The sequence below is a fragment of the Durio zibethinus genome, chromosome 21 (assembly GCF_047325235.1).
Source record: "Durio zibethinus cultivar Kanyao isolate XHJ-2024 chromosome 21, ASM4732523v1, whole genome shotgun sequence".
NCBI lineage: Eukaryota > Viridiplantae > Streptophyta > Magnoliopsida > Malvales > Malvaceae > Durio > Durio zibethinus.
Window position 1 is genome coordinate 3,563,713 of NC_143182.1, and position 18,848 is coordinate 3,582,560.

The following is an 18,848-nucleotide window of genomic DNA, read 5'->3' on the forward strand; positions in this document are numbered from 1 at the left end:
TGGTTTTTTGGTCATCATTAAGCCTCTGCTGTGAGCCCAGCCTAATCCAAAAATCATAATAAAAGAGGGCCTAAGTTGACCCATCTTTACTTGTAAGTTGAAATATTGGACTTGGAAGGCGGCCCCATTTGGACATTACTACACCTATATCTGCCCATCGCTATTATCTTAATGGGCTTGCCTCGATCAGTTGTTCGATTCTGTTCGATAAAAATAGTTGACGGCAGATATTTTATCACAATACATTTTATCTTATGCTTTCTTTTTTTTTTTTGAAAGAATTTGTGAATTTAACTTGGATACGTCTTCTTCTGTATACATGCATGCATGAATTTCCTCTCTTTATTGTTCAAAAAAAAAAATCAAATACCCAATTTAAAAAAAAAAGATATGAAGTAGCTACCGCAGATTTTGGCGTCTGATAGGGCTTGGTCTCTTATAAATGTTGTGCCGATGCTACTGTCAATGCACTCCCCAGTCAGATGAATGTCTCATCAATGGGTTTTTCAGTCCCTGAGATAAAATCGAACGGTTATAAGCCATGGGATCACCAAATCTCAGGTTTATGACTAGTTAAAACCCTGTGGTATTTTGGGTTTTAATTGTGTCGCTGAAAGAATTTTTGTGGACACTATAACGAGAAAACAAGATAAACAAGTTTCAATATCATCATAGATTAGAACCAAGAAAATAGAATAAGAAATTATCATCATGAAATTCTCAATTTTCAAAGAATGCTTCCCTGCCCCTATCATTCTACCTCTCAACGTGCTCAAGACATCCAGAGAGGCAGTGATATCTTTTCTTAAAACCCAAAACCCCATGTAATTCAATTCCACGATCATTTATATTATAAATTTCTGTGAAAGATAAAACTGGCAATGGGCAATGGCACATGCTCTGTTTCAGCCTCTTAATTATTGCGATCAGGCCGCTCCTCTTGTGGACACGATAATAAGTTAGAAGCCGCTTTTTTTTTTGGTAACAGGTGTCTAGCCCACCAAAAGCAGCACTATTGGCTGTTGTGGTAAACATTACATTACCAATTTATAAAGCGATGTAGATGAGAAAGAAAACTCAGGCATCTAGTAATAGAATCCTGGCGGTCCTTCATTACATGCAAGCTAGATTTTACTGTTGCTGTCGGTCCATTTACGATTTTTTTATTGGTTGGGATGAAAAGAAATTTGAAACTCCTAGGATTAGAACAGTTGTTAAGTGGATATAATTTTGGCCCCACTTACCTGATTTTGAATCCTAATTAGGTTCCTGAGTTAATGATAGTTGAATTTTCAAGGATTCCAAAGTCATCTACAAATGGTTTCCTCCTACAAGATAAGAAGGGAAAGAAAGGGGGGGGGGGTGTGCGGAATCAAAACTGCAAATTTTAGCAATAACTTCCAATTGATTTGATCTACAATTTCTATTCAAGAGGGAGATGGTGGATTAGACACTTGAACAAACTTGAATACTGTACACGGAAGGATCATAGGCTTTATGTATAAGTTGAGGCAACCGAAAAACAGAAGAACAGAGTTACTTTATAGTAATATAGTCAAAAGAGTCACTCAATTTGGTTATGAATCTTCTGAAATAAGAACCCAGTGAGGAGGTCATCACATTTGCCTCACTTATAGATTCCATTTTAAACAAAAATTGAGGAAAGAAAACAAAATCAACAATGAACACACTTTAATCACCCGATTAGCTAGCCGAATAGCCACCCCTCTTCCCTCTATAAAACTGATGAAAGCACATTAGGCAAAGAAGCTACGCAGTTACTGTTTCTCAAGTTTTACCAAGGATCACCTCAACCACCTTCTAAGATCACTAGTTGAAGATGGGGAGATCTCTCCGCCAAGGCTATCAGTACAGCAAGAAGAATAGTTAGACTGTTGTTCCAATCCAAAATGTGATCCACTTATGCTCTTAAAACTTGGACTCCTCAAATTATGACCATAACCTCCATATCCCATCCCAACACCATAAGGTTCTGGGACTGGAAATGCTAGCCGTTTCCTGGCTGAACCGATTCTGTCCCTCTCTGGTGTAGATGGCCTCTGCCTTGGTGCACTTTGAGACCTGATTCTAGCCTTTGCAGACTCAGTTGCTGCCATGTAATTAGGCAATATAGCAGCATTATTGCCACTACCACTAGTATGAGTACCAACCCTGCCAGTGTAATAGTAATTGGACCTTAAGCTTGGTGTTTGAGATGAAACTGAGCTTCTATCTTCTCTAAGACAACGAGGGCTCGCGGACCGAACTTGAATAGGCGGGGTTTTGGATGGAGAGGGTGTAATAGGGGGAGCATTCTGTTGAGCTCTATGTAGAGGTGAACTAGGCCTTTGATTTTGGGGTTGATGTTGGTGATATTGGTTTAAGATGGTTCTTCGATAATTAGGTGCTAAATATGAGTAAGGCTGGGAAGTGTCCATTTCTACAGTTTTGACAGGATCTCTTTGATCTGTTGAAGCTCTTCCTCTGTTATCCCAAGGCTTAGCAGGCATCCAACGGTCAAGCCATTTTGGCCTATCTTCAAGCTTATCTTCACCACCCATTGACGGACTCCTACGAGCTCTCCGCATCTATTTGGGAAATATAGCTTGTGGGAATCAGTAGAACAAAACAGAGGAAGTATTTAAGGCATGGTGGTTAAGAGCAAAAGAATTAACCTGTTGAGATAATGCCTGGGATAAGTTCTTTTCACGCTTCAAAGCAGCTTCTTTTTTGTGTTGTAACATAGCTTTGGCTTCCTCAACTGTGTTTGGCCTTTCATCCCAATCATCTGCAATGCTACTTCCTTCTCTTGACTGGAATACACACATGCCATGGAAAGACAATAAGAATCAGAATCTTTAAAGTAAAAAAAAAAAACAGGTAAACTGCTTCCATACTATTGCTTTTCAAACCATGATTTTGTTTTCTTTTTCTTTTTCTTTTTACTATTAATTTCCAAAACATCTGCTACTTCCTTTTCAATATCATCATTGCTTACAAAAGAAAGAAAGAAAAAATGAACTTTCAGACTTTCAGTAGCTGACTTAAACAACTTACTAGTGATCTTCTGTCTGAAATGTCTTGAAGATACCGTGATTCTAACACGCTATTTGTATCGCTAAAAGCGGATTTTCTTCTTCCATCATCCGAGAGTCTCATTCTTTGATCAAGTACCCGAGCTTGAACTCTAACCAGAGCTTGCATGCACCGGAGTGTCATCTTGGCTTGCTTTCTCACATTGTGACCTCTTACTAAAGCTTGCAACTTCACTAATCCTTTCAGTGCATGAAGAGCTCTCCTTGCCTTCACAATCACCACACAAAATCAAAGCCAAATAATACCATTTTCTGCACCTAATTTTGGATGGACTAAACTTTCTTACCAGGTAGCCTCTAAAAGCTGTTTGAATAACAATGGCAGCATAGTGGTGTCCTCTAGCGCAATTGGAAGGTCTAGTGAACTGAGCCACTTGTACAGCCGCCTGTGCCGTAGCCAGAGCAGTCTCAGCTGCCGTTGCCTTACCCACCGCCACAGCAATAGCATGCCTTCGCTCTGCTGTTGCCACAGTAGCAAAATCAGTTGCTGCACCTGCACCATTACCTGAAGCCTTCACTGTTGTTTGTTGCGTCACGGTTTCTTGACTTGCGGGTTTACGAAAGATCCACCTTCGCTTATCTCTCTTCTATCAAAAGTCAAAACCAGATCAAGAATTTTATTTATTTTAGAGCCATTAAAAAAGATTCAACTTCATTTATTTTTTGTTTGTTCAGTTTTCCTGCTATAGAATTTAATGAAGAATTAATACAACCACAAACCTTTTCTTCATCTTCTTCTTGCTGGTCAGGTTCTTCCTTTCTTCTGTTACTTCTTTTGTCATGACTCTCTTTAGTAGGAGATCTAAAAGCCCTTTTCACAGCAGTCAACCATGAAGTCCCCCCCTTCTTCCCCATAAAAAATATAAGGTTAACCAAGCTGCATTACATCAAACACAGCTAAAAAAGATAAGTAGAAAGATCCGGAACGGTGAGATAAAGATGACGATGGGAATATGGATTCTTGTTTAAATGACAGTGCCCACCACTTTTAAATGCCAGAGGAAGACAGCGAGGAACAGATAATTGAATAATTGAATGATATTTTAGTTTTCCCAAGAGAAGGGGGGGGGGGGGGGACAACCAAACCAACAGGTTAGATTCAAATTCGATACATCTACAGTACTGTTGAATTTATATTTAAGCTTGGTCACTTGGTGCACTTTTTTTGGTGGCATGGGAAGACATAACATAGACGGTGGTGGTGTCAGAATGTTGTACGTCAACAACTTTTGCATGTAGATAAATTTTTAATAAAAGTGTAAAAAAAGTTGAAAAGAAGATGGGTGTTTTGAGAGTGTTATTGTGTAATAAATAAAGTACCACTTATTTAGAGAGAACGTGGGAAACAGGGTGCGGTGGAGGCGCGAGGAGCGTCGAAAGCCACGAGAACACAGAAAACATGAAAAGAAAGGGAAACCACGTTGAGTTTGCACATCAACCAATGCCCCAAAGGCTTTTTTTCTTTTAGGTATTCACTACCCACACTACTTAAAAGAGAAAGCTTTCTCTGGTATAAAATTTTCCCTTATTGTGGATAAAAAAAAAAGGTTTGAGTGTCTCAATTTTTTTTTTCTCTTAAAAAATTAATAACGATTGGACACCTCTCGTGGTATCACGTGGTAGGGACTGAGCAAGTAGTCAAAAATCAGGAGGATGATGGAGCACGGCGGTCCATTTTTCTTTGTTTGATTAAATGGAAAGGGACGTTATAATTAGAAGATGCTATGATGAGAAAAGAGGAATCCGGTGGTCCAAGACCATGATTATGATTGTTGCGAGCTTTTGGAGATGTACTGCCACCTAGTCGGCATTGAATCTATAAACATCCAAACATTGATCCTTGGCTTTGGTTCCTCACGGTCCGTCAAAGACGGAGACTTACAGATTCGTTGGAAAAACCAGCTGAAATAATAACAATAAAATCAGCGGAAGATCGTAGCCCGTGCAAAAACAGATCCATACAGCTAATGTGGGTTGAACTTGTACCAAGTTAAAAAGTAACTGATTCATTACCCATGAAGGGAAAGTTGTTGGGTACTATTAAGTGTTTATAAAGAAGACCTGAAATTCATTTGGACCATGGGCTCATCGAGTTTCAAAGGGAGGGAAAAATGCCTTCACAAGGCTAGAGTTGTTGCGAAAGTCTTTAGATTTATAGTCCAATATCAGAGCGAGGGAACAACTCTAGTTGGGTTTTTAGTTTTTACATGTTGTTTGGGCTTAAATTGACATTTGATCATGACAATTGAAGAAACCACTTCACGGTGCTCACATCGTCATAAGCTCCGTCATTGGTTTTGGAAAAGGAACAGAATCCCAAATAGTCCAAGGTCTATTGGCCTTTTTGGAAAGTTGAAACCCAACTAAGCCCATAAAACCAACAGTAGGAAAAAGCCCCTTCCTTCCTTCCTCCTGCCTTTTCTTGGGTAATCATCGGTCTGATACATTTTTGTCAAAAAAAAACGAAAAATCCATTAAGATTTTAAAATTTTAATTATGGAATGAAAATGGAAGATTTTCCTTTTGAAGAGGTAGCGTGGGAGTGAGGCGGGGCTCTATACAAACAGAAGAAGTCGCACAAACAAAAAGTATACCTTTTGAGATACAATAATAATTAGATGAAAACTATATAAAAGAAATTAATTATTAGTAGTTGAAACTTTTTGGTGGGATGAATGAGAACAAAAAACCAATAAAGATAGATTCAAAATTCAGTTAAAAATTTTCATTTCATACAATAGTTTTTTTTTTTTGGATAATTGAAATTTTATTCTAAAATCCAAATAAAGCAGGATTACAGATAATGGAAACCAGAAGCAGCAGCAATCTTACAAAGCTAACTTCCACCCCATTTTATTAAAAAATCATTGGAAAACGGAGAATGAAATAATAATAGCACACGATCGATCACAATTTATTGAAACACTGCTTCTGAAGTTGTTGGCTTCCCGGAATGTAAGAAAGAGAGAGTAGGCAGATTTTTCTTTCAAGGAGAGTGAGTTCCTCTGACCAATTGCTAGGGGATCTTTGAACCCGAGATCTCTGCAAAATCTTTTGCCATACAACTTTTGAATAACAGCAAGAGAAAAATCAATGACCACGATCCTCCTGGCAAATTAAGCAAGTAACAGATTCAACTGATATTCCCCTAAATGATCAAGTATTGGCGGCCAAGTAATCAGGAAAATTTTGGAACATGCTTTGGAAACCATACTAGTTTATGCTAAGGGACCTTAGGTAACTTTGTCTCGAAACAATTCCAAGTTTCTGCAGAATTAAATTTACCAGAACTTGAAGCAAGCCAGGTGGCATCGATTGTATGAAAATCAAATTTCTAGCCAACTCTCTTAATTTAAAAAATTTCTCAACTCCAGGTATGCAGTTTTAATAAGTAAGCACGGACCCATGCAGCCCAAATAGAACCTCATGTACAAAAAAGTGCCCAAATATCCATAGATATGCAGCGCACATTTGATTCAATTTCTGGATAACTCTCCCTGGCAAATTAAATAAACAGGGAACATAAAAAATTCTGCAAATTTGAACAACACAGATTGTATTAATTATAATCTATCTGCATAAGAAGGCCTCTTGGAAGCCCAACTATTGATACGACTTACTTACATAAATTTTTTGGAGAGGCTCACAATGCTTGTCAGTTAACCTACCAGCGACAAGGGGAACCCCTAACAGGTAGATGGTCAAGCTTGAAACCAGACCCATTCTGAATTTCTTTGAGAATATATATCAGCTTGTCTATTTGCAGAGAATAACTCAGTTTTACTATTATTTAACTGTTGTCCAGACATAATATAAAATTGCTTCATCACTTTATGAATGCCATAAACTGATCATTCCTTTTTACCATTGGTAAATACCATCGAATCCTCGGCAAAGTACAAATGTGGTAGATTAACCCTCTTACAACAAGGATGGTATCCATATGATACGGTAGTCAAGACTGTCAAGTCCTCTTAATTTGACATCATATATTATACATCAAATCTTATCATACACAAAAAATAGTGCATGGACTCTCTAGACTACAAGGTTTGGCCGTCCAGTACGCTGCGAAATAAAAAGGCACAATAAGTGTCCGAAGAAAGGCTAACAAAAAAATAGTAGAAAGTTTAAGGCAAAAGTAAGAATTTTGTCATAACATATATATTTATGAATTTATAACTAGATTTATCAAATGAATGGAGTCGTCACCAATCTTTTTTATTAGGTGTAATTGGTCATTTGAAGAATCTATCCTTTTAAGGAGTTCTTAAGCTTGGCTAAGGATCCTTAAAAGAATAAGTTCGGATCTACTAACCAAAACAGGGTTCGAGAGTTCGGTTACATGTGGGAAATGTTATAGCACCCCCACATGCCCATCGAATGATGGTACCATATTATTTTGAATTTATCTTATGGTCTTGAATCTAATAGTTTCAAATTTTTATGTTGAAATATTGAAAATAATTTATAAGATTCTCCATCAATCTGGTAGAATTCTTAAAAAATACTTCATCACTTCAAGAATATTCAAGAATCCCATTTGATTTTTTGAAGAGGTTCCGTCGTCGAAAAAATATTTATTTATTATTTTTTATTATTATCATTTTTTGTTGAAAATAGATCTAATTATTACACCATTTGAGTCAAATTAAAAATATTTTCTCTTTTGAATTTATAAAATTTTCACTATTTGGGCCTATTTAGAAATATTTTTTTTTTGGAAAGAAAATAATATGACAATTATTTTTATTGAAATATCATCTAAGTTATTCCACAATTTGGGTCAAATTTAAAGAAAATTTCTCACATAGAGATTTATTAAAAATTTATCATTTGAAACTTCTAAGAATCTCATAATTGGATAATTATTATATGTTTTCAAGCCAAATTTTTTGTTTGGAAAAAAGAATACAATTACTTTTGTTGAAACTTTCATCTAAATTATCCATCATTTGGAATAAATTTAGATAAAATTTTTCATCTAGAGATTTTTTAAGAATTTATCATTTGAAATTTTTAAGAATCTTATCATTGGATAATTTATATTTAATTCCCACAATTTTTATATATTTTTTTCATTTTTTATTTTTTTTGTTTGAAAATAAATATTAATTATTATTATTAAAACTTTATCTAAATTATTCCACAATTTGAGACAAATTTAAACAAAATTTCTCACCTAAGAATTTCATAAAAATTTAACATTTGAAATTTTTATAAATTTCATCATTAGATAATTAATATTTATTTCAAAAATTTTTATTTTTATTATTTTATTGAATAAAATAAGCAAATAAATAAAATAAATAAAGAATTAAATAAATGAATACACACATAAATGAGCAAAAAGTACCTTTCAATATTATAAATAAAGCATTGCTACTTTAGTAATGTCAGCAAATGTCTCATCCATCTAAATGCAAATGACTTTGTGCAAGCCTTTCATGCAAAGCCAATAGTACCTACTTACAAGAAGCCTTCATGACTTTGGTCCAAATTAGATATTTCCTCAGGTGCTTCTCTTTAAAAGTTATTGTTTTTTAAAGAAAGATAAATCTTTGTTGAGAAATACCCACGAATTTCGAGTGCATTTTCTTCAAGCTTGACTTTTACTGTGGTACTGGAGCCTAAAGCTGTGGTTGATGGATGATAATATTTTTCAACTAATGGTGCTTATAATGGCAGAGTGCTTAGACGGTGCTATCAAAGCTTAGAGACTAGTGTGGTATTGATGATAATGGTGGCAGTGGATTTGTGTTGATGGTGATTGTTCTTGTGCAGCAGTGGAGACTGCAGCAATGAAGATGATGATCCAGTAGAGATGGTAGTTGGATAAACGTGTTCTCCAAACTTTGTGTACCTTTTTTTTTATATTCTGTGTATGCAGGAGTATCTATTTATATGGTTCTAATCTAAAGAACCGAAACAGAATTTTACTTTTTTTTAATTTTAATTTCAATCTTTAAATTCAATTTAAACACCTCACTCACAGTTCTACACTAACTTAACTTGTTAGTTTTTTTTCTATTTTTTTTTTATTATTTATTTAATCAACAAATCAAATTAAATAGAATCTCGGACATGCCTAAACTCTAGAGATCACATTAGTTTAAATCTCATGATTGTAAGAGATATGATACAATTCTTAATTTTAGGGAATACGATGCTACAACATATTTTCAGCATCTTTGATCCAATTTGAGTGGGAATCTATCTTGATCGATTTCAGGCCATTGCTCAACATTGCCCGCACCTAGGCTTGTACCTATGCCCACATCTGGGCCCATCTCAGTGTTGCCAACTCTTGATTATCTTAGGTCTATGATCAGGCGTGCCCACACCTGGGCTCACCATGCGTTTGCACCTCAATCATTAGTTCAATCATTAGTGCTCTTGCCTGGGCTTAACTAGATGCTCGTGCATCGCGCACTAGCGCGCCCATAGGCCTAGCTAAATCCTATCAAACCTAAACACTTTCCCTGAGCCTCTAAAATCTTGATCATTGCTCACATAATTGTTCTATGCTGGTTCCTTGTGACCTAGACCTCCAGTGTGCCTTAGAGCCTGGTCCCTTTGGCTATCAGATTTTGTACCGTTAGAAATTGAACTGTCACCCAACTTAGAGAAAACCTTTGGGCCTAGACTAGCTTGCGGGCTGTGACATTCTTCTACACTCATTTTAGCAATGCCCTCGTTGCTAGGGGGATGATGCGCCCGCCTTTCTTGCTAATTCTGACTTCGACCCTGCGGTCCAATTTTCCGACATTTCAGTCACATACCCAAATATATAATCTGTAGGTTTCCACTGTTCTCGATATGAAATTTCTTAACACTTTGCTGCAATTGTCCATAGTTAGGGAAAACCAAACCAAATGCTAGACTGAGGGCCTTGATGAGTGCCCAACTAAAGGCAAGACGAGGTAAGCTGGATTGAGAGACATAATGATGTCTCTGGACACAGACTACAGAAGTTCGAGCTGACCATTACTGATTTGAGGGATCGATTTGAGAATAGGGAAGGATATTGAAATGAAGCATTAGAGGTGCTCATGCAGAATAATGCATTGGAGGCTACGGTGTCAACCATACGAGAGGAGCTGGCGAGGCTCAAGGTTGATCACACTGCGTTGTGAGCTGCCATAGTTGCTAGTGTAGGCTTGAGACCAAAGGTAGCGGTGCCTAAGCATTTTTTAGATGGTTGAAAGCCGGAGGTAAAGATCGTGTTGCAACAGAGTGGTGTGTAAGAGTCAAATCGGGCCAGTGTTACTGCGGAATCAAACACTCAGGTTGAGTGCACCAAGTCTCCAAGGCCTAGGGAAAATGGCAAGAGTGGGAAAAACACTGATGCTTGTTCCTCAGAGAAGGAAGGGGCCGCGGGAAAGCTCAGATTTCGTAAAACTAACAGTGCTGCCAACAGGGGCAAGGAGAAGAAACCCTTGAGTTGCTTTTTGTATGACGGTCCGCACAAGGTTAAGGAGTGCCCAAGGCATGCAAAGCTTTCAACCATCAACTGGGTAGAGGAGCTGTCCATAAGCAAGAGTAGTAGCAATGATGAGTACCAGGAGGAGCCCAAGGCGATGTGGCCCGGTGCTTTTCAATTCTGTCGAGAGGGTAGAACCTCTCCAGGAGATGAGGACAAAGTGGCAATGGAATGCCATGGCATAAGTCCTAAGGTGTAGCCAGATGCCTCCAACACGAGTGTGCAATGAGCAACTCAGAGGAAGCGGAAAAAATATTGAACGTGCAGGCGAAAGGGACTAATGCAGCATAGGGCTGATGACACTTGAGAGAATAGCCAGCAAAGTATTTGTTCAGGTATCGGATTGACACAAGGGAAATTTGGTTCAAAGGGCAGAAGACAAAGCCGACGTGCATGGGGGCGTGCAATCCAGGCGCAATATCCCCCTAGCAACGAGGGTGTTGCTAGAATGAATTGGGGAGAATGTCACGATTCACGGGTAGGACTAGGCTCAATGATTCTCACTGAGACATGGAGCGATTCTAGGGTAACGGGTACCAAATTAGAAAGCAAGGAAGACCAGGCCTAGAGGCGTAATGAAGGTCCTAGGGGCGAGACCATGACCTAGAATGAGTGCGCAGGTGTTAAAACAAGCTCAAAAAACTCAAGCCAGGGGATTTAGTTAGGCAGCTTTCAGACACACCTAGGTGTGGGCGTGAGAGTAAACCCATTCTCAGATAGAAAACCAATGTCAAAGCTTACAAGTTTCAATTAAGTGGGCATTAATTATTAGTAATTAATTTTGATATTAGAGGTTTCATTTTGAATGAAGTTGCTTTATTTCTAAAAGAAAGAAAAAGAGGTAAAAGGTTTAACAATAAATTAATCAGTCACTAACGTTTTTTTTTTTTTTGGCCAAAACTCAGCCAGTAACTCACTGTTCCATTTCTCTGAGAGATTGTCGACATAAATTGAATTAGGTCGGTGGTTGCCAAGTTAAACCATCTAAGAAAAAAAGGGTACGAGAAATTGAAGAATCCAGTGATGGATTAGCAGTCCCATCCATGTAACAACAGGCAGTAAAGATATATATGCTTACCTTTTGAATGTTTTAACTTGGCCAGTCACGCCAGGTTTCCATTTCACTTTGTTTTATCTTTTGTCTGCTTCATAGGGTACAAATTTGAGTGCTCTACTCTATTGTCTAATAATCTTCCGAATCACTTGATTTGTGATTGAGCTCATTAGCTATAAAATAATTATTTACTATATTATTAATCACCTACCTGGCTTTAAAGAAACCACGTATATATAAAAATAGTAGTAATTCAAATAGTGAAGTTGATTAAGTCAATTCCCGTTTATCTATCAATAATATATATATATATATATTTATATATATATATATGTATGCGCGCACATACACCCCTGTGAATATCCCTAACTAAAGTGCAAGAAAATTGGACATGTTGGAACATAGCAACAAGATTTAAGGACCTTATCACTTAATTACAATCCCTTTCAAAAGGTTCAAATTAATAAATATCCTTGAGAATCCGGCTGCCATTTGAATATATCCCTAGCTTGACTTCATGTGGCTGCATGCAAGAGAGAAAAAAAAAAAGAAAGCAAAGTACTTTAAACAATCCACATCAGAATGTTCGTCGAAACAAGTAGTGGTTGAACTTGTACATTGACTACAGATTAAGGGTCACAGCCTCACAGGTGCCTGCAAATAGAATATTGGTATCATGCATTAGAATAATGCATGGAAAAAAAAAAAGTAAAATTTTAAGCATGATTAATCTAAGGAATGTAAATTATGTTTCATCTAATAAAGTAAAATAATATTTTATCTTTAATCTAAATAAAGAAAATTTCATATTGACTGATAGTTAATATATTAAATTTTATTATCAAAATTAACAAAATGATATATACCTTTTAAAATATAATAAAAAAAAGATGCTGTAAAATTAAAGAGTTTTATATTTATTAAGAAAACCCATAGCTCAAGGCTTCTTTTACTCCTTATATTTTCATGAGAAAGCAAATGAATAGATGTAGAATGAATTAATAATTCTAGAATATTCATTTCAAAGGAGAATCTGCACCAATCAGATGTGGAATGTAGGGCAGGGTATGCCTCCTCTTTGAATTAAGCCTCTATGTGTTTCTTGCTGCCTGGAAGTTAGCGAAAAGAGCATAAAATTGTCTCATAAAGATTTAATTAGTATTTTAGAGAACAAAAAAGAAAAAAACTGTGTCGTAAAATTTAAAAAAAGGCATAAGTCTCTTTCCCACCTTTTAATCACATCAAATATCCTTCGGGATTTGATTCTCCGGCCTTGTTTTTCAAAAGAGATGGTCTTCCAAAGCTAACCCTTTAATCCATCCACTAATTAAAATTATTCTATGTGCCCCCATTTTGATCTAAGATGTAACACCTTGCCCGCACCTTCCGACCCCACCCTACCTAACATGATTAACTCTCTAATTTTCATCTCTAATTGTGAATTAGCTGTCCTAACTATGATTATATCCTATCAGAAGAAGAATTATGACCCATGCACCGCGATCCAGGCTTCCCCAAAGTCTTTTACCAACAACCAATTTTTGCCTGGAAAACATATTGGCTTCTATGCCGACTAGCCAAAACAGTTGTTAAGGCCTTGTCGGCAGATTCCTTATCACCGTTAGGCTCCCACTTTCATTTGTGGTTAGTGACGTAAAAGATAATGTTTTTTCTATTGACTTGTAATTGCATGTAAATTGATTCATAATCAAATGTAGGCTTTGCTTAATTGACAAATCAAATCCTTTTTTTTCCTTGTCATGTTTGATGAAAAACAAGTGGTTGACTTGGAAACAAATCTTGCAGATTAGAAGGGATTATGAACACACATTTTATTCTCATATTGACAATAGACGCAATACAAATATGGGCCATGGATGAGATGTCCTAGACATATTGGAGTAGGCCTTTTTGTGGAACTTTTTTCCAGGAAAAAGAAAGTTGATGGGAGGATACCACCCAAATTCTCACCATCGACAGAAGAAAAACCATTTTGGAGGAGTCGTTGACGACAAAGAACCTCTAAAATTTGATCAGTCTCTCTCCTTTATCCTATGCTTTACCCTCCTTGTTCTTTTGATTTTGTACAATGGAATCTGTTTTTTTATTAGCGCGTGGGGAAAAGACTTTGTAATCAAAGCAAGAAGAATCTATTAAAGAGCATGTTGATATTGACTTTAATTAGCATGCTATTGCCATTAGAACTGTTGATTCAACGTAACTCATATCATCGACAGGTTGGAGGTGTAGGCATTGGCTTTATTTCTATCTTTGCTTTATGCATCGAAATGGAATTCTTGATTTCAGTGGCAGCTGTTGTGATTGTAGCATACAGTGAAAAGAATCAATTGTTAAAACAAGGAGAATTTTATAAAGGTGCCATTGAAGTTTGACTTAAACTAGTTTTCCAGTACTGATAATTAAATATTATACTTTCATCACAAAGCAACAACAGGTAAAGGCGGTAGAAAGTATTGCACGGTTTTGCCATGATGATTAAGGTATAAAAAGAATGATTGCAACTGGAATTGCATGCTTTAAGCCTTAATTTAACCATACCATGTTAATCCGTATATAGATATAATAAACTTCAGTAGAAAGCATGTTATGCATGCTGGAGAGCAGAGGGGGTTAGCTGTACTTGAAAAGTTCTTTCTTCTGTTTTTTTGGGTTCATTCAAGCCAATTTCTTTACATTTCTGGACAGGAATAGATAGGTGGGGATTGAAATTATAAATAGGCAATTCATCCTCAAATCAATAGTGCTAGCTGCTTTTTATGGACCTAATGATCAATATCTGCAAATTGTCCCACTCCTCAACTTTTATACTTATTTCAAAAGTCTATAATACAATTAATCAAAACCTAGTCATTCAATATATAACAAAATTGAGAAAGCTAGTCAGTCAAGCAGCCATTGTTGATAAGTTCCTCACTTCTCAATTTTATCTTTAATAATTTTTAATAAGAACTATAGAGTTGGGGTGTTGATAAACTGGAGCTCAAGGCAGCGAGGACAAAATCAACACCGGTTCTAGGCGGGGCGTTTTCATATGCACGAGAGGTTAAAAGTTTAACACTAAAACTTTAGCAACCACTGAAGCACCGAGTGCCAAAATGACGGCATATATATATAAATATATATATATATATATAGCTGCAGTAATATTTGAATCATTTAATTCCACGCCACAGAACCAATATATAGTAGCTAGTGCAAGAAAAGTGTCACATCTTTTCAATTGCAAAAGTTGTTTGTTTGAAAAAATGTCGAGATTTAGGCATGGGAAAAATTTTGGAGAAGCCCGAGGCCTAATCCATGATTGAGGAATACTCTCTTTTCCTTTTCTCTTCTCATGTGCGATGTCTTTATCTTCTTTAAGATGTTTGATAGAAATAAGGGGTTGATATTCAAAGATGGTGATGAAAATAAAAAATTTATTAAAAATTAGAGAAAAAAAGTGATGAGGCTTTTTTGAGACTTTGTACAACATATCCGACGTTGTCGGGATAAGAAGAGGGGAAAAAGTACGTAGTTATGCCTTTCGTATCCCTTGTTTGGTGGCATGGCCTAGAATCCCGCCACTTGTTTGCATTCAACTCTTAACTTTCCTTTATTTTTTTTCTTTTCGGGTTTGCCTTCATTCAATTTTAAACACGCAACCGTTTTGAAATTTCTTTTAGGATTTATATTTGATGAATGGTTAGTGTATAAATTTTATATATTATTAGTAAATAAAATAATATTATTTTATTAATAAAATAAATCAAATAATATTATATCATTAATGAATAAAATTTTTTTTAAAATTAATTTTTATATATTTATTTTAAAAATTAATATTTATACATTATTTATTAAATTAACAATATATAAAATTTATATATTGGTAATATATTAAATATAACCTCTATCATTCATTCATTGGATCAATACAAATAGGACCACTTATTCTGCCAATTAATCATGAGGGACCCTTTTCTACGAGAGCCAATGGTGGTCTGGGAATGAGTAATCATTTTTTCTTTCCAACTTTCAACAAGATCATTAGAACATTCTCCCTTCCTTCTTTCAAATTGATCAATATCACTAGAAAAAGTTTTATCCTACCTAAAGTAATCATACTTAAATACACTGGTCAAGTTTTATTACTACCCTTGTTGTCGGTAAGATCAAATGTTATTGGTAGATATAGCTCTTCTCTATGAAGGTATGTCCAAGTTAATTAAATAAGTACACACTACCGGTATCTATAATCTTCAATATAAGTATTAAATTTGAAGTTGGTTGATGATATATATAATTCATATATAGTAATGTGCTATTACAATGTAAAAATTTTATTTTTATCAGCTAACGGGCCAGCATGTAAGATAATGACTTCTGTCCTATCCATCTTTCTTTGAAATAATTGTAAGCAATCCCTTATTGGCTTGAGAAAAGAATCCCCTTTGTCTCTCCCTCTCTTTTGAATGTTCGAAAATTAACGTCCATATATGTCCTACACTGCCTGAGAAAATGCATGGACCAGTACTCGAACCATTCCCTCAAACGCCTAAAACAATCCGACAAACCATGTGGCTCAGGTGAAAATTAGAAAACATGGCCACCTTGATGATTGTAGAAAGGATAAAAAGTGAGAATTATTATGATCATTTCGGTTAGAAAGAGATATTATCAAATCACCTAGAGATTGCTAGGCTTGTAGAGAACAAATTTATGAAAATGGTAGACATGTTGATTAAGTAACGATAATGGTTGACAAAGCTACCCCATCTAAGAATAATTTTCACTTTATTTATATTAATATCATTTATATATTCATCAACACAACTCGTAATAATAACCTTCTGACTTTAGGAACTAAGGTATAATTATATATAGGAACTAAGGGTAATTCTGTTATACACTAGCATTCACCACGTGGCACAGTGGATCGGATGATGACAAGGATGAAGACGATGATCTAGTGAAACTCCAGAGGTCTATTTCGCTGTTATAATCCTGAGTTCCATGGTAAGACCTGTTGGACGATGTCGATGATGATCGAAGGGCTGGTAATTGGAGATCATGATGATCAGTACTTGAGTTGCAGTAGGCCATGGGGTGGTCACTGAAGCAGGCCAATTGCCTAGAAGTCTCTGTTTGGCCATTGAGTTGAGATGCTACAAGCCGGTCAAGAGCTGCCCAGTTGGTGAGCCCTGAGTCATTGTGATAAACTGAGTTGGGATCACCACTCACCTGGTTGGTGATTGAACCTTCATTGCCTGTCATCATAGGTTGGAAACAGTTTTGGCTGTTGGTGGAGTTTGGGCTCTCTAGGCTTGGTAGTTTCATGAATGAGTCCGGGTAGCCGTTGCTAATGGCTGTCTCGACGGGCCTGAGGAATCTCGTACTGTTGTTTGCTTCACTGTCTTCCTTGCAATTCCTTCCCATGTATTCGAGTATCTGCTCCAAGGCTCCTTCATTGCACGCACTGAACATATGGTTCCTGGTTTCTGCAGTGAGAGATGAGCTAATAGGGCTGTCTAGATTTTTGTGGTGATTTTTCTTCTTGAATATACGACATACCACCCACCCCTCTTCCTGTGTCCCCTCCCCCATAGCATTGGAGACCTTGATTCAAAAAGAAAAAAATTTACTATTAATATTAACTTAATGTCACAAAATAATATAATATGAATTGAAAGTATATATTGGTATATATTTCTTTTAGAACCTAACATTAGTTTTTCTTTGTCCTGTCCTCTCAGAGTTGTATACTTGTGTTATAGTTTCTAAAGTTTTGACATTATTTTTTCCTAATAGAAAAGATGATGATCATAGGAAAATGCTAGTAATGAACGACGGAGAAGAATTTTTGAGCTTCAAGGCTTACGTTGGTTTCAACGATGTTATCGTCTAGTCTGTATTCATGCATGATCCAATCAGATTTTTGGCCATGAGGGGCTCGTCCTTTGTAAAACACCAAAGTCTTTCTCATTCCGATCCGCCGGCAGTTGCTCTGTATAACCTTGTCACGACCGGTCGCTTTCCAAAACCCCGCAGCAGTAGCACGGTTCGTGCGAGTCCCAGTAGGGTACTTCTTGTCTTTGTGGCTAAAAAAGTACCAATCATTCTGAGGAGTGGTTCCAATTTTGCACCTCTCTGCAAGAACCTCCGGAGGACATATAATAAATTAAAATCTAGGCAATGGAACAAAAATGAATCAGGGTAGTATACATAATAATACTATACCTTGAATATCCCAGGGCTCCAGCTTGTTAAGATCAACATCCCGAATTACATCTAAATCGATCTTCTCATATGAAACTTTCTTCCTGAGATAATATTGCAAGAGTTCTTCTTCGGTGGGATGAAATCGGAATCCGGGAGGGACTTGAGATTGTCCATTTACAGATATGCTCATGTTTTCCGGCATTAATTAAATATATAAAAAAAGAAGAAAATAAGAATATTGATCAGATCAGAAAGAGACCAAAAAGAAAATAGAAAGGTGGGAGATGAGAGAAATAACTGATGATAAAGCTGGTGTACCAAATGGAGTATGTAGAGAAGTCTATATATATGTGTTGCAGGACAAAAAAAAAAAAAAAAGAAAGAAAAAAGCTGTGTTTTTTATGGGCACTGCATGCTCGGCAAATTAAGGCCTTGTGAGGAAAGGAAGTGGGGTTCAGTTTTACTATGCTTCGAGAAGAGCCAGCTACCTACATGGACAGAGAAAGGACACTGTTTTGGGAAAAAAAAATGTTGAAGTGGGGTCCAATTTTGATGGTTATCGGAAGGAGCGGTAGGACCCGGATGGACGTTGTGGGCAACTAGAGTGCGGGGGGCACGCCTCCATCAAAATGGTGACCTTCGACCTTAAAATCTCCACAGAAAAGCACCTCTTAAACTACCAATCCGTCAGCCGAGTCATTTCACCCTTCTCTATCTATCTGATCTCTTCTCCCCTGTGGCTCGTGCAGCCACTCCCCCCCTCCCCCCCTCTCCCCAACAAGAAACAGAGACAATAAGGGGTAGGCATTAAATTTGAAGGAGAGGGAAAGAGTAAGTTGTAAAAGAAATGATTAATTGGGAGTGGTGGGCATTCTAGGGTCCAATTAACGGTTATTTAACATTTATAGACATTAATAAAAATTAATTATATTAATTTTAAAATATTTTATTTAATGCATTATTTTTATTAATTAAAAATAAAACATTAATTACAAAT

The 18,848-nt window shown here is 36.5% G+C and overlaps 2 protein-coding genes across 2 annotated transcripts; both read right to left on the reverse strand.

Annotated features, from left to right (window-relative positions):
• Window positions 1-1,521: 1,521 nt before the first annotated feature.
• LOC111305986 (protein IQ-DOMAIN 17-like) lies at window positions 1,522-4,251 on the reverse strand. The gene is made up of 5 exons (XM_022903876.2): window positions 3,816-4,251; window positions 3,383-3,682; window positions 3,058-3,303; window positions 2,676-2,813; window positions 1,522-2,588 (listed from the first exon to the last, which is right to left on the reverse strand). Exons 1-5 carry the CDS (start codon window positions 3,948-3,950, stop codon window positions 1,806-1,808), a joined length of 1,602 nt encoding a protein of 533 aa, XP_022759611.2. The 5' UTR covers window positions 3,951-4,251; the 3' UTR covers window positions 1,522-1,805.
• A 12,099-nt stretch (window positions 4,252-16,350) lies between these two features.
• LOC111305987 (NAC domain-containing protein 43-like) lies at window positions 16,351-18,188 on the reverse strand. The gene is made up of 3 exons (XM_022903877.2): window positions 17,870-18,188; window positions 17,511-17,779; window positions 16,351-17,248 (listed from the first exon to the last, which is right to left on the reverse strand). Exons 1-3 carry the CDS (start codon window positions 18,051-18,053, stop codon window positions 16,535-16,537), a joined length of 1,167 nt encoding a protein of 388 aa, XP_022759612.1. The 5' UTR covers window positions 18,054-18,188; the 3' UTR covers window positions 16,351-16,534.
• Window positions 18,189-18,848: the final 660 nt, after the last annotated feature.